Source organism: Alosa sapidissima, chromosome 5 (assembly GCF_018492685.1).
Source record: "Alosa sapidissima isolate fAloSap1 chromosome 5, fAloSap1.pri, whole genome shotgun sequence".
NCBI classification, from domain to species: domain Eukaryota; kingdom Metazoa; phylum Chordata; class Actinopteri; order Clupeiformes; family Clupeidae; genus Alosa; species Alosa sapidissima.
Window position 1 is genome coordinate 39,765,711 of NC_055961.1, and position 17,083 is coordinate 39,782,793.

At 42.3% G+C, this 17,083-nt stretch overlaps 1 protein-coding gene across 5 annotated transcripts in view; it reads left to right on the forward strand.

The window, feature by feature from the left end:
* LOC121709139 (myotonin-protein kinase) overlaps positions 1-17,083 on the forward strand; it is a 173,657-nt gene that overhangs the window by 102,328 nt on the left and 54,246 nt on the right. For all 5 annotated transcript variants that reach the window (XM_042092274.1, XM_042092275.1, XM_042092276.1 and 2 more), the window contains exons 9-11: positions 14,383-14,462; positions 14,550-14,640; positions 14,720-14,844. In XM_042092274.1, the coding sequence (XP_041948208.1) occupies positions 14,383-14,462; positions 14,550-14,640; positions 14,720-14,844 (296 nt within the window). The remainder of the gene's footprint in view (positions 1-14,382; positions 14,463-14,549; positions 14,641-14,719; positions 14,845-17,083) is intronic.

Consider the following 17,083-nt stretch of genomic DNA (forward strand, 5'->3'; position numbering starts at 1 on the left):
ACTACTCTGGGAGCTTAACGAGCGCAGCTGGCTTTAAGCCATTATGACAAAAAGTATAAACTTTAAAAAAAAATCTGAAAAAATCTGAAATAGGGTAATAGTGAAATCTGTTGCTAGGGTAATTGACATGGTTAGTAGGCTGTTGCTATGGTATTTGAGGTGGTTGCTAGGCTGTTGCTAGGTTAGTTGTGGTGGTTGCTATGCTATGCTGGTTGCTAGGTTAAACTCATTAGTTGCTATATTGGTTGCTAGTTTGTAACTGTGGAAGTGGTTGCTAGGCTGTTGCTAGGGTTTTTGACATGGTTGCTAGGCTGTTGCTAGGGTATTTGCCATGGTTGCTAGGTTGTTGCTATGGTACTTGAGGTTGTTGCTAGGCTGTTGCTAGGGTACTTGAGGTGGTTGCTAGGCTGTTGCTAGGTTAGTTGTGGTGGTTGCAATGCTGGTTGCTAGGTTAAACTCATTGGTTGCTAGGTTGTAACTGTGGAAGTGGTTACTAGGCTGTTGCTAGGTTAGTTGTGGTGGATGCTATGCTGGTTGCTAGGTTAAACTCATTGGTTGCTATATTGGTTGCTAGGTTGTAACTGTGGAAGTGGTTGCTAGGCTGTTGCTAGGGTATTTGACATGGTTGCTAGGCTGTTGCTATGGTACTTGAGGTGGTTGCTAGGCTGTTGCTAGGTTAGTTGTGATGGTTGTTATGCTGGTTGCTAGGTTAAACTCATTGGTTGCTATATTGGTTGCTATGTTATAACTGTGGAAGTGGTTGCTAGGGTATTTGACATGGTTGCTAGGCTGTTCCTAGGGAACTTGAGGTGGTTGCTAGGCTGTTGCTAGGTAGGTGGTGGTTTAATATAGTTGGAATGGCTGAACAGTTAAATAGGTGGATAGTTTAAATGGCTAAATTGTTTAACAGTGAATTATTGTGGTGAGGACTTTTATTTTGAAACAGTTGTGGACAGAGGAAGCAGTTCAACAGGATGTGTAGTCTTAAGAGAATGAGATTGTATGCTTAAAGCCTGAGAAACTGACAGTTGGTGCAGGTGGCCTGGCCACCTGGCCGAGAATTCTAATTGCTTAATGGCCCTATTGTGATGTCATCAGCCCAATGTTAAGTGTATGGGAAAATGTTCAATTAGGCATATTCGATCTACGTAATAAGTGAGGGATAACGGCCACCGAGGTGTCCTGTTATACGGAATTAATGGACGAGGGCGAGTGGCAAAAAACTCCCCGACGCGCAGCGGAGGAGTTGCCCCGCCCGAGTCCATTAATTCCGTATAACTGGACACACCTCAAAGGCCGTTATCCCGCTTATCACCCAGTTGCCACTGTAAAGCAAAGGAAACGCGCGGTTTCGTTTAAAAAGAAGCTCAAGTTCAGCTTGTTGTACAACTTCCGTTAGCATGGACAGTTAGCTTGTTTACAGTTGATTCCATTGTTGCGAACCCTGCAACCGTAGTCCTACTATGGTTGTTATAGTTACCATTCATAAGCATTGATATGGAACGGTGTCCTGTTATTCAGAATTAATAGCCACCCCACCAGCCAATCAGAAAAGAGTATTTCTTCTCTCCGGGTGATAATCAGGTAATAACGTTCGCAGCGGCCATTTTGTTGATATAGAAAATGCATAAGTGGGTCTATTTAATGCTAACCTGGCAATAGCCAGATGAATTTCGCTCCACCTAGCTCCACTCATCCATCTGGAACCGATCCATTGAAGTGTTGCTTCAGAAGGCTGGGCCTTATCAAAAAATGCTTCCATATGATTGAATAAGCCACTTGTCCGTCATCTATTGACGTGCTACTTCAACCACTCACATCGAAGCCAACCCGTGACGCTAATAACAGACTCACAGTCGCTTCTACGCTATGTCACATCTATGAAACTCCCGCCCTGCGTCCTGATTGGCTAAACCATAAAGTTGGTTGTAGAAATCACTCTCAATGGAAGAGGTCCCAGATGGATGTGAGTGAAGCTAGGCGGAGCTAAGCGGAACGACATTCATCTGGCTAGGGTCAGGTTAATTTAATGCAGCTGTCAATTGACAAGCGCGACAGCGCCGGTATGATCGCTGTAGGCTATTTATTTATTTGTACAAAATTTAACGTGATGGTAGGCCTATGTTGTGCAATAGGCCTAGGCTACAGGGCAGGCCGTTCTAACAGCAATACAGGCCGTTCTAACAACAGCAAAGAGCCCTAGAGTCACCCACTGTCAGAAACATACCTGTCAACTTTTTTCCAGCTGTCTTCCTAGTTTTAACATTTTCCCGTAAAATATCCCATATTGTATTACTTTCATAACATTAGCCCCATCGGACTTGGCCGTCTCTGTACTGTTGTCCTGTACCCCCTGCCCTTCCAGCGAAAATATGTTTTAAAAGCATCATTTGGCTTGCTTGAAGGCGACCTTAGAGTGATCAGAACAGTGTGGGAAAGGGCCCGATTTGACGCCAATCTCATAAGACCTAGCTTCACACTTCGTTTAATTAGTGCAGCAGTTTTGAAGAAGGCCTACGAATTCTTGCTCTCAGCAAATTGTGAACACAAACCCATAGTGAGATCAGATTTCCAGATATCGGATCGCCACCTCTGGCCCACTTTCGACCATAAACTTGCCAAACTCAGCGGAGAAAGATATCAGTAGATACTTCTGATTTGTATAGTGTTTTGTTCACTTGGATTTTGGAAATGTTACAGAGAAATATGTTAGCCCTTTCTGCCTCCAGACCATAGTTGCATATCCTCCTGTAGAAGTTATCAGACAAAAACGATCACTGGCTAACCCACTTTAAACTACTTTAGCAGTCCTTGGCTGCAGGTTGTGAGCAACAGGCAAACGCAAGATACAATTGCAGTCCAATGAGATGCAACTTTATTCTCTGCGATCATGGCAATGTTAGACGATGTCGTTGGTGGAACAAATATAAGTTCGCCAACCTTGACTCAGGCAACTTGAACGCTTGTCCCCTTCAGCTGCGACGTGTGCCAATGTATGAACAAGACATTACATTACATTTGGCCGACTCATTTTTAGCCAAAGCGACTTACATATGTCAACTATATTACAAGGGATTACATTTTCCCCGGAGCAACTTGGGGTTAAGTGCCTTACGGTGGAAGCTGGGAATTGAACCGACAACTTGCCAGACTCTGCCAGGCCACCGCCTGGGATGCCACCGCAGGTCCCTTCTGCACAGCTTGACACACAGAACAGTTCTGGACCATGTCCTCAATCTCACCATCCAAACCTGGCCACCATAAATAGCTGCGGGCTAGGGCCTTCATTTTGCAGATGCCAGGGTGTTCATGGTGCAGGTCTTTGAGAATCTGCTGTCTGTGCCTTTGAGGAACAATGACTCTGAGACCCCACAATACACACCCTTGCTCAGCTGACAGTTCATGCTTCCTGACAAAGTACGGTTTCAGGCAGTCCTCATACATGTAATTAGGCCAGCCATTCATGGTATAACTCCAAACCTTGCTCAACAACAGATCTCTGCTGGTGCCTACTTTTATGTCATGAGCTGAAATAGGCAAATCTTCCACATGTGAGAAGTAGAAAATGTTGGATTCCTGTGCTGCGTTGTCCAACTCGGTCACAGGAAGTCTGGACATAGCATCAGCATTAAAGTGGTCTGACGACTTCTTGTATTCTAGCTCATAACTGTAAGCCATGAGAATCAACGCCCAGCGCTGCATACGCAAAGCTGCCAATGTAGGCACAGCTGACTTTGGCCCTAAAATAGCCAGCAAGGGCTTGTGATCTGTGATGAGAGTAAATTTGCGTCCATATAGATACTTGTGAAACTTCCTCACTCCATAAATGATTGATAACGCCTCTTTTTCTATTTGCGCATACTTTCTCTCTGCCTCAGTAAGAGTGCGTGAGGCGAACGCAATTGGTCTCTCGTCACCATTGTCCATCACATGCGAAATGACTGCCCCTACCCCGTACGGGGATGCGTCACATGCCAATCTCAAGGGCTTCTCTGTGTCATAATGTACCAGGACCGTGCTGCTCATCTCTTTACCTTTCTTGAAGGCTTCCTCACATGCAGGTGTCCAGCTCCACTTTTCCTCCCGTTTTAGCAGAGCGTGCAATGGCTGAGCACACTAGACAAGTTCTTCAGAAAGCGTACATAATAGTTCAACAGTCCCAAATAAGAACGCAAATCAGAGACATTTGTGGGCTTTGGGGCCTTTACAATTGCCTCTACACTGGACTGCAAAAATCTGCACTTGGCCAACTTTGCTCTCAAGCCATAACGTGCAAGACAGCTTAACACTGCCTCCAGCCTTTTCAAGTGCAGGGCCTTTGTGTTGGCTGTGATCAAAATGTCAGTCATCGAGAAAACATGTCACACCTTCTTGCCCCTGCAGAATCTGGTCCATCACTGATTGAAAAATTGACGGTGCGCTGGCAACCCCATAGCTGAGGCGATGGTAGTGGTACAGTCCTCTCAACCTGGTCTCACAGGAATCCGTGAAATAGCCACAGACGCTTAACTCAAAATCCGTGGTGGGTCCACGGAATCACTGAAATTTCCGTGAAACTCACACGGATTTCGCTCCAATGCAAGTTAATGACACTCATATCCCGTGGTTATTTCACGGATCCCCGTTTCAACAACTGAGTGCAGATTTCGCTCAACGGACTTGTTATCTCATTGGGAAACACACTTTTAATACATTCAGTTCGTTTTTTATTGTTTTTTTTATGTCTATGTAATGTTAGCCTGTCAGGTGTTGCATTCCATCCCCGTTTCAACAACTGAGTACAGATTTCGGTCAGCTGACTTTTATAACTTTGGGCTACATGGAAATTGAACAATTACAGTCGTTTCAGGACTGCATATTTGCCGTAGCCTTAAATTATGCCCTCATTTATGTGGGATATTTAATAATTGATGGTATAGTGATCCTATACGTTTACCTTTTTTTGGTTGTGCCTATAACGCGTTCTCACTTCTGTTTCAGCGAGGCATATATATATTGTCGGTCCTACCGGTCATCCTCGTCGTCGTTGATAATAATGCACTTTAGACGGTGGGTTCAATAACAGAACAACGTTTACTGAAAGCTGCAAGAATACATCAGCCCATACAAGTCTCCCGCTCCGGAGCTCACTTCCTAGCTTACTCGTTACTCTGAGTCATGTGACTAAGGGAACCAATCACGTTTACTGCTACATCACAGCATAAGACCCAGTCTATTACAAACAGTACAGTACATTTTCATGCACTGTAATAAGAAGAAGAAGCCAGGAGATTTCAAGATAGTGGATTCCATCCACTATAATCAATGCAAGTATTAATATATGAAATGGTGGCAGATCTGGGTAGCCTAGACTGTGCTAAAAAATATATATTGCATGTGTGAATGGCACTTACAATGACCAGGATAAATGCTTATAACTAAAGGTAGTGAGTATGGCCAAAAATAGAGTAGGGCTAAATCATGGGTCGGGAACCTGGGGCTCGCGAGCCACCAGATAGATAGATAGATAGATAGGTAGATAGATAGATAGATAGATAGATAGATAGATAGATAGATAGATACTTTATTGATCCTCCAGGGGAAATTTAAGGGTCTCAGTAGCATACAGACATAACACACAACATGCACTTACAGCAGAAATGATAAACATAAGTATAAGTGTAAACATATAACTAAACTCCACTGTACAATAAAGACAATAGAAGATAAGACCGATAAGAAAACTAACAATACTAAATACACTATATAAGTTAAATTAAGAAAAGTCCAATATGCTTGAGGGTAATCAAGCATAAGACGCTTGTAGTGACAGGGCCAGGACTGGTGAGGTGCTAAAGGGAGTCAGTGTCATGGTGAAGGTGCAAACAGTAGTCCAACCATAGTCCTTAGTTATGTGTGCCTGGCAAGGTGCTCAAGAGAGTGAGTGTCATGGTGAAGGTGCAAAAAGTAGTCCAACATTAGTCCAACAGTGCAACAGTGCAAGAGTAAGGTCTAGAGACCAGCATAAATAATATAGACAAATAGTAGAGAAAAGTATAATGTAGACAAGGTAGAATAAAACACTATTTCAGTGCAAGAACAGGTTGAGGTAATAGGGTTATAGCCATTCATTCATTCAGTATTGTATCAGAAGCCTGACCGCAGCCATTGATCATGTGTGCTAATATAGCATGAAAAAACAGTGTAGCAGTGAAACAGTAGTGAAAACATTAGGCTGTGTACATTAGTAAAACAGTAGTGGGCAGTCAGTACTCAAAAAAACATGGACATGGAGAGGGTGGAGAGGCAGACAGACTAAGCAGAGAAGTCTATCTCTCCTCTTCCCTTTAGTGAGGCATTGAACAGTTCAATGGCCCTAGGAACAAATGACTTCCTCAGCCTTTCAGTTGTGCATGGCAGTGAGCGAAGTCTCCAGCTGATCAAGCTCTTTTGGTTTTTGATAGTGCTGTAGAGCGGATGACATTCATTGTCCAAGATGTTGATCAGTTTGTTTAGGGTCCTTTTGTCAGATATTGAAGTGATGCACTCCAGTTCAGCTCCCACTACAAAGCCAGCCTTCCTTACCAGCCTGTCAAGTCGCCCAGCATCCTTCTTCTTTGTGCTTCCTCCCCAGCATACCACTGCATAGAAGAGGGCGCTGGCCACAACAGACTGATAGAACATCCTGAGGAGCTTGCTGCACACATTGAAGGACCGCAGCCTCCTCAGGAAGTACAGCCTGCTCTGTCCTTTCTTGTAGAGTGCATCAGTGTTGGCTGACCAGTCCAGTTTATTGTCCAGGTGGAGACCCAGATACTTGTAGGTGCTTACCACCTCCACATTGACCCCATCAATGGAGACTGGTAGCAGAGCGGGCTTAGACCTGCGGAAATCCACCACCATCTCCTTGGTCTTTGAAGTGTTTAGTTGAAGGTGATTGAGTTTGCACCACTGCACAAAGTCCTCCACCAGGCTCTTGTACTCCTCCTCTTGCTCGTCCCTGATACACCCCACAATTGCAGTATCATCAGAAAACTTCTGCATGTGGCATGACTCGGTGTTGTAGCAGAAGTCAGATGTATACAGGGTGAACAGGACTGGAGAGAGCACAGTTCCCTGTGGCGCTCCGGTGCTGCTGATCACAGTGTCAGAGAGGCAGTTCTTCAGTCTGACGAACTGTGGTCGCTCGGTCAGGTAATCTGTAATCCAGGTTACCAGGTGAGCATACACACCCATCTGCAAGAGCTTGTCTCTCAGTCTGAGAGGTTGGATGGTGTTAAAAGCACTTGAGAAATCAAAGAACATGATTCTCACAGCACTTTTCCCCTTGTCTAGGTGAGAATGTGTCCTGTGTAAAAGATAAGTGATGGCATCGTCCACGCCCACTTTCTCTTGGTATGCAAACTGTAACGGGTCTAGTGCATGGTGTACCTGGGGTCTGAGCATACCTAAGACCAGCCGCTCCATTGTTTTCGCGACAGGCCTGAAGTCATTAAGCTCGCTGGGGTGTGGTTTCTTGGGAACGGGGGTGAGACATGATGTCTTCCACAGTGTTGGAACTTGTCCGAGACGTAGACTCCAGTTGAAGATGTGCTTCAGTGGCTCCCCCAGTTCAGCAGCACAGGCCTTGAGCAGCCTTGGACACAGTCTGTCAGGCCCGGCTGCTTTACGAGGATGGAGTTTTTTTAAGAGATAACTTACTTGGTCCGCTGAAATGGTGGGGGGGGGGGGGGGGGGGTTAGGGGAGTGGAGGGTGAGGAGGAGGAGGGGTGCTTCTGTGAGGGTTGTCGTGTGGCTAGAGACTGATGGCCATTGGCTAAAGCCATTGTTGCCGCACTACTCGTGGTCACCATGTGGGGGAGAGTTGCGATAGCCTGATCAGCAGTGATGATGGAGGGGGGGAGGGGAGGGGAGGGGGGCAGCATCTGGGGTCTGTGTGTCTGATGGCTGTTGACTGAGGTCGTTGTCACCTCTTTGTTCATGGTCGCCATGTGAGGGAGGGGTGCAATATCCAATGATGGTGGGGGTGAGTGTTGCACTGGTAATGAGGTGGGGTGGGGGCTGGGGGATGGGCAATCGAACCTGTTGTAAAAGTGGTTCAGCTGGTTCGCCCTGTCCAGGTCTCCCTCAACAGAGCTGCTGCTCTTCTAAAGGCCAGTGATAGATTTCATACAGTCCCACACCTCCTTCATGTTGTTATCTTGCAGCTTCTGTTCCATCTTCCTTCTGTAGTCCTCCTTAGCCTCTTTCAGCTTATTCTTGAGTTCCCCCTGTACTCGCCTTAGCTCTGCCATGTCCCCCTCCTTAAACGCTATCTTTTTCCTATTGAGAAGGGTCTTGACATTACTGGTTATCCAAGGCTTGTTATTTGGATAGCAGCGTACAGTCCTTGTGGGAACAACAATGTCCATACAGAAGTTCAGATAGTCAGTAGTGCAATGTGTGACCTCCTCTAAGTCCTCTCCATTCAGTAGCACACTCCAGTCAGTGGACTCAAAGCAGTCTCTCAAAGCCTCATCCGCTTCCGGTGTCCACTTCCTGAAAGTGCGCGTGGCAACTGGTAGCCTCTGAACTTTTGGCTTGTACATTGGCTGCAAATGAATGAGGTTATGGTCCGACTTCCCCAGTGGGGGAAGGGGGGTGGCACTGTAAGCATCCCTCACGTTTGTATACACGAGATCTATTGTCCTGTTTTTCCTAGTTGGACAGTCAACAAACTGGTAAAAGTTTGTGAGGGTGGAATCCAGTGTAATGTGGTTGAAGTCACCAGAGATCGCAAAGAAGGCATCACTGTGCTGAGTTTGGAGCCTAGCGACTGTAGAGTGAATGACTTCACACGCTGCGTCCGGGAGGGCTTGAGGCGGCACGTAGACACAAACAACAATGGCGTGCGAGAACTCCCTCGGCATGTAGTATGGTCGTAGACTGACCGCTAGTAACTCCACATCCTTACAGCATACAGTCTCCTTCACTGTAACATGTCCGGGATTGCACCATCTATTGTTTATGTATAGCACCAGTCCGCCTCTCTTCTTTTTGCCAGAAAGTTTATTGTCTCTGTCCAAACGAGCTCAACGTTAGCTGGGGGGATATGGCTTGTTAGCCACGTCTCCGTAAAGCAAAGCAAACTACAATCCCTGTACAGCTTCTGATTTCTTACCAGGGCAGCCAGTTCGTCAGTCTTGTTGGCCAGTGAGTTCACGTTTCCATCGAAGGAACTGAGGGCTTGTGTCTCCACTTCTTCTCCCGACGCCTCGTCTTCACTTTAACTCCCGCTCTGCACCCCCGAAAGCACCACAGCTCCTCCGGGATGTTTACGTGAACCCTACCAGCATTCCGTCGTATTGCAAGCAGCTGATTCCTTGTGTACACAAGTTTGTTACCGCTGGAGCATTGTAATAGATCCATATCCATAGGATAGAATGAAACACTCCTCAAAGTGCGTAATCAAAAAAAAGTTGCGAAGTAAAAAAAGTAAAAAGTAAACAAAAGACGGTAAGAAAAACACAAAGACATGGAGCTACCTCGACAGGCTGCCTCTCTCGACGGCGCCGGAAGTCAGAGTCACCAGTGGCTCTTTTGCTACATTGATGGACCTCTAGGACGAAATGGGTTGGCGAAAGATGAACACATTTTTTTTTTAAATGACAAGGCTTTGTGGCAAATATGTAGGTCTATCTGAGTAATTTAATATAACTTTCCACCTCACTTCACTCCGTAACCGTAGCCTGCATAATATTGTTACATTCGCCTGCTGTAGGCTAGATAAGGAAAATGTAAAAAAGGAAACGTCAGTGAGCACAGCTAAGTTTAGTATTGCTGTGTTAACCCTGTTCCACTTGCATGTGAAAAATCTTTCTCACATATGAAAAATATAAAGACAAACCTGCGCTCACGTTTAAGGGCAATTCTGTGCAAAACTGTCTCATCCATAACGCCAATACAATGCCATGTTATTTAGTTGGCGTTATGGATATGACAGTTTTGCCTGGAATTGACCTTAAATGATGACATTCCAATTCTTGCATGAAACTTCACCTCACTGAATATGAGCCAGCCAGACTCCAAGGCCATCACCAAATCTAATCTCTAGTAGGCCTAATGTTCAATTTCGCCAATGACATGTCAACGAAAATTGAATGTTGTGTTGTTAACTATGATATTACTTTGCAAACCAAAGGACACTGGGAAAGTACCCTGGAAATCCAGAGTTCTCGCAAGAGCACAATAGAATTGTCTCTGCGAGACACCCTGGCAATGAGCAATGATGCACGTTACTTTTCCCCCTTGAATCCCGGTGAACCAGCTAAACTGATGAAGACAGTGCTGCAACGTTGGAGGACAGTAAACATTGTTTGTAGTGTTATCCGATTTCGTCGAAGTCCGAAATCATTCAGAGTAAACATGTCTAGTGTTATCCAATTGCGTGCAGTGAGATTTTTAAATGCATGCTTGTTGCCGCCCCTCGAGTTCGCCCATTACATTGTTCGTGGCCAGACCCTTAATCTTTCTAGATTACCAGGGTCTGGATTTTCCAGGCTAAGTAGCGGGTGGTGTTTAGCCTACAAGGGAAGCCTAAAGGCCTATACTTCCGTCATTCCACTTTACATTTCAAATTACTTGCACATTACACATTTTAAAACTAGTAGAAAATGTACTTTTATGATATGCTTTTTGTATTTTTATTATTTTAAAAACAAAATCAAATCAATGCAAGTGTTAGGATGGACGGCAGTGGAGGCAGCAAGGATGGTAGCAGACTAGGAGTAGGAGGGCCCACAATGGGAGATTTATTATTCCCAAAATTCCAGAGGTGCAAAAAGTATTTACAGTGACTAAATAATAACAACAATGAAGAAAAACTTTTCAAAAACAAGAAAATAAACCTAAGTGCAGCGATGCACTAATATATATGTGCAGGTAAATTGGCAATACCAAAATTCACTGGCCCAACACACAGCACAGAGAATGTTCTCTCTCAAAGCCCAGAACATACTCAACACAAGTTCCATTCTGCCCCTATAAATAGGCTTAAACCCCACCCCTAGGCTATACCAACATATGATTCAATCAATTAACCATGTTACACATGAGAAATGACAAAAATATACAAAATATATTGCAACACATTTCCCGTGACAAATTCATACTATCATAAGCTTTAATGGATACAGAAAATGTACTACTTAATATCATTCCTGTAGCACATTATTTCCCCCCTGTGGCTCTCCTATGCAATGGTAGCCAACCATACCCCACTACCTGAAATAGGGGAGCAGTTGCACCACTTCCTGTTTGCCAGTGGGACAGCGTGAACCCCTTCTAAAGGTTGGCTACCTTTCTATTGAAATTATTGTCAACCACATACATTCCACCAATACAATAAACACATAATTTTAGATGTAGCATGTTATGCGTGTCGTGATGTTAAATACACTGTTACGTTGCCGGTAGGCCTTTCCCGACAAACATTAACAAACATCTTAGCGAACGAACGAACAAACGACAAACAGCACAACTACGCACATAACAAACAGAACAAACAACATATCAACTCAGACAGCTTATTCCATATCATGTTGTAATTATGCCGGCATATGTGTGGAACAATGATGAATGGAAGTTGTGAATGTTGCGGGTTATGTTTGTCAGTTTATTGATGTGCATGCGTAACATTCGTGATCTCAAAGGTGTCCACCGGCACGGACTCGCGCCGTGACAGCAAGTATTAATAAATTGCACAGATCTGGGTAGCTTAGAGTCTGCTGAAAAAAATAATATATGGCACTTACAATGACCAGGGTAAATGCTTCTAACTAAAGGTAGTGAAAATGCCCTTAAAACAGTCTAGGGTTCTAAGGGATAACCTTTCTTGTTATATGAAAGTGGATATTACTGCTCATATTATAGTATTCATGGATAAACAACAAACAGAAAATGGTCATATCTTTTAAATAGATATGTTACAAAAATTGGTAACACTTTATAATAACTGCACACAATTCATCATTTATTAAGCCTTTGTTACTTATTAAGCCTTTGTTACTTATTAGTTAATTGTTCATCATTAGTAATTTCTTGTTCATACATAATTTATCAGCAGTAAAGCATTTGTTCACACAGTTATAAATAGTTTGTTCATAGTAAATAAACCTATATCTAAAATATGTTTATACATTATTGTTAATACTTAATAAATGATGCAATAATATGTTTTTGATTAAGTAATATTTCCATTATTTAACAGTTGTTACATACACATGCACTAATGATTAGTTAGGGTGAGGATACATATTTTATAAACCACTTCCTAATACTATAATTAATAATTAACTCAGGAGTGGCTAGTTAATGACATTTAGTGAGCTCATCTAAAGTGAGGACGTTTTATGCCTTGCAACACATTTACAAATGAGTTATAAAGTTTACTCTTGCATTTATTCATTTAGCCGAAACTTTCACCCAAAGCGACTTACACATGTCAATGAAATTAAAGGGCAAGGCCACATTGTTGGACACTGGGGCTTGAACCCCCAACTTTATGGGTTACTGCATGTTAACCCGGCTCCCTATCCACTACACTACCTCTGCCCAGTGGTATTACAACAGTCTATTCAAAAATATATAGATATGCGTGTTTACTATGAACACATTTTTAACTGTGTGTAAACATGTTTTACAGATGAGAATTAACTTAAGTAGGAATAATGCTTTACAAACGAAGAATACATCATTAAATAATAGTTTACAGATGTTTAATAAATGCTTAACAGTGTGTAGTAGAAGAAAACAGAAACTCTTGCATAGTTATAGGGGTTTCTGTCTGGGCCAAGGTAGGGTAGCGGATAAGGAGCTGGACTAGCATGCAGTAGCCTGAAAAGTTGGGGGTTCGATTCCCGGCTTTCACTGTTATGTCAATGGCCTTCAATTTAATTGACATGTGTACGTCGCCTGTCTGCTAAATTAATGAATGTGAATGTAATCTTTACAACTCATTTGAAAATGTGTTGCAAGGCATAGAAAGTCCTCACTTTAGATAAGCTCACAAAATATCATTAACTAACCACTTGTAACTCCTGAGTTAATCATGAATTATAATATTAGGAAGTGGTTTATAAAATATGTATCCTCACCCTAACTAATCATTAGTGCATGTGTATGTAACAAATGTTAAATAATGAAAACAAAAAATACTTCATCAACAAAATATTATTGCATAATTTATTAAGTATTAACAATAATTCATAAACATATTTTAGATATAGGCTTATTTACTATGAACAAACCATTTATAACTGTATGTACAAATACTTTATTTTTGAGAATTAACATAGGAACAATGTTTTACAAATGATGAACAAAGCATTTTGTAATAGTTTGCTGGTTTATAATAAGAAAATGATTTCATTTATAAGTGGTTGTTTCATTACTTATTAAGTATAAATCATGTACTTACAAACATATTTTTTGGATAGGCTTATTACTATGAACAAACCATTTATAAATGTGTCAACAAATGCTTTACTGGTGGAAAAACCATTAACTAATAAGTAACAAAGGCTTAATAAATGATGAATTGTGTGTAGTTATTAAGTGTTACCCAAAAATGAATAGATATGTTTATTTGTTTGTATGAAAAAAAACAAGTAAATAATGACATATAAGGTTACACTAAAGCCTAATGATGTGACACTTTTCCCAATTTTGGCTCCTAAAGACCCAAGGAAATGCCTTAGAAAATGCTATGCTTTTGTCTGGTTTGTCCTAATCTGGTTAACACCAGACCACTTCTCAAATCTCAATTGGAATTTAGAGTGAGTCTGTAAAGGCTTTGACTTGATTTAAGACTTCCAGGGGTGTAACCAGTAGTGAAATTAAGCTTGAATGGGTGCATTAAACTCTTACCAAATAGTTTCAGAAGTTCAGCAATCAAATCTCTCTTGTAAAATATGGTTTTAAATGCAGTTCTTTACTCAATTCCAAATAAAATACACGTCCATATCTATTTAACCCTGTCACTACCAGCACAAACATTGGTTGTGTCGAAAGCACTGTTCTATCAGTCATCGTATCAAGACTGGTCCATAAGTGATTGTGATTGGTTCCTGGATATTTGGGAAATTGGAAATGGGTGGAAATGGCCTCCTTGCTAGACTGACCTGCAGAGCAAATTCAAATTGCACCATCCAATGGGTTCTCCCAGGATAGGTCTGTCCCCTTCCTGACAAAAAATGCTGATAACCTACCTATACCTATGTTTGCCTCATATATATATATATATGTATATATACACAATACCAGATAAAAGTTTGGAGAGACTTAGAAATTTCCATTCCACTCCATTATAACCCTAGGAATACCAGTTTATATATTTATATATATACTTTGTGGTGTACTTCACAGGAAACTCTGTGTGATGTCATGGAGAGGGCGCCTGTGGGTGTTCATTTGGCCTTTGTTGGTTTTTCCTATACTGCTACTAGGTAACCTCATCAGACATAATTTGCAGGTATTTCCCCATTATATTTTCTATCACAGATGTAACTTACTCATTCGTTGCTTATTTTCAGTGAGACTGGTGCAATGGACCGCAGTCACAATATCATGATGGAGATTGACCACCACCAGATAAAAGAGTGTCACATTTTCCAGGAGAAAGTGGTAAGAAAGTGTACTAATCTGCATGGCATTTTATTCAACAATATTAGCATGATTTAACAAGGTATGTGGAATCTTTCAGCATCAGATGTGGCAGATGAGAGAACCACCCTCAGCAGAGAAGCACCCTCTAGCACTGGGACTGGCTCCTGCAAATACGCAAGACACTGAGAAGCACAGAGAACTACATAAAGATGAGCTAATCAGGTGTGTAGTGAACTATTGCAGATGCAGCTAGCTTTGAAATAATATTTACCAGTGAGACAAAATAGTATGACCAAGTTGAATTGAATAAATAAAGGAAGGAACATATTGAAGAAGGCAAAATGTCCTGATAGGAACATATTGAACAAAGCCAAACTAATAGCATGGCTGTGACTTTGAACTAAGTATGTAGAAAGAAAACACTGGGTGGGTTTCCCACACTGCAAAAAATGAAATCTAACCAAGTGTTATTAATATTTTATTAAAACTGCAGTTGGCAAGATTGGTAACACTTTACTTGACGGGTGAGTTCATAACACATTCATAGCAGCTGTCATAAACTGCACATAATGCATTCATGACTGTTTCATGAGACATGACTCAACATTCATACCAACCCTTTCATGAATGTGGAAGACACAACGACGACAACTTGTTAAAATAAAAGTCCAACAATCGCAAAGCAGCATTGCCGTTTTTCTCTCATGAATATGAATATGAATATTTCATGAATATCTTATCTAAGTCTACATCGAATGTCACTTTACTATACAAGTTGTGAAGTATGCTTAATGACTGAGTTTAACACTTGGAGGTAAACTAGCCTACATTCAGCTGACCCGCATTTGTGTAACCTGGAACAGTTGGACATTCCCAGTAGAGATAGATAGATAGATAGAGATAGATAGATACTTTATTGATCCCCAGGGGAAATTCAAGGTCTCAGCAGCATACATACAACACAAACACATTCTTTAACAGCAGAAAGAGTAATTAAAGTATATAATATAAAAACATAACTAAGCAGTAAGGACAGTAGAAGATAAAGAATATGCTAAATATACTAAAATACAAATTATACTAACACTTAATACAATATATAAAAATATACTAAAATACAAATAACAAAATTACAAATTATACTAACACTTAATCTAAATCAATTCTAAAAACAGTATCCACATAGTGGTAATTAATAAATCAGAGGCGCTTGCAATGACTGAGGCAGGGACTGAGCCTGTGATTCTCTGTGCATAGTAAGGTATGGTAAGGTGCTCTAAGGTGCTCTGTGTGAATGAGTGTCATGGTGGTAGTGCAATGGCGATAGTGGTCATGCTGATAGTGCAAATGAGTAAGTCAACAGTGCAACAATGCAGAAATAAAGTAAAGTAAAGTCTATATATCTATATATTTAACTATTTAAGAAAATGTATAAGTGTGACCACAGTTCGGCTGTGGCATAGAGGGGGGGGGGGGGGGGGGGGGGGGTTGTGCATATGTGCTAATGTGCTAATATAGCACGCAAACAGTGAGGCATAAAGACAGTGGTACAAGTGGCTAGTGGACAGACAGTACCAAACATGGAGGGGATGAAGAGGCAGACAGACTATGCAGAGAAGTCTATCTCTCCTCTTCCCTTAAGTGAGGCATTGAACAGTTCAATGGCCCTGGGGACAAATGACTTTCTCAGTCTGTCAGTTGTGCAAGGCAGTGAGCGAAGTCTCCAGCTGATCAGGTTCTTCTGTTTAACAATAGTGCTGTGGAGTGGGTGACACTCATTGGCCAAGATGTTGATCAGTTTGTTCAGGGTCCTTTTGTAAGATAGTAAAGTGATACACTCCAGTTCAGCTCCCACTACAGAGCCAGCTTTCCTTACCAGCCTGTCAATTCGCCCAACATCCTTCTTCCTTGTGCTTCCACCCCAGCATACTACTGCATAGAAGAGGACGCTGGCAACAACAGAGTGGTAGAACATCCTGAGGAGCTTACTGCACACATTGAAGGACCGCAGCCTCCTCAGGAAGTACAGCCTGCTCTGCCCTTTCTTGTAGAGTGCATCAGTGTTGGCTGACCAGTCCAGTTTATTGTCCAGGTGGAGACCCAGATACTTGTAGGTGCTAACCACCTCCACATTGACCCCATCAATGTGAACTAGTAGCAGAGTGGGCTTAGACTTGTGGAAATCCACCACCATCTCCTTGGTCTTTGAAGTGTTAAGTTGAAGATGATTGAGTTTGCACCATTGCACAAAGTCCTCCACCAGGCTCCTGTACTCCTCCTCCTGCCCGTTCCTGATACACCCCACAATTGCAGTATCATCAGAAAACTTCTGCATGTGGCATGACTCGGTGTTGTAGCAGAAGTCAGATGTGTACAGGGTGAACAGGACTGGAGAGAGCACAGTTCCCTGTGGCGCTCCGGTGCTGCAGATCATAGTGTCAGAGAGACAGTTCTTCAGTCT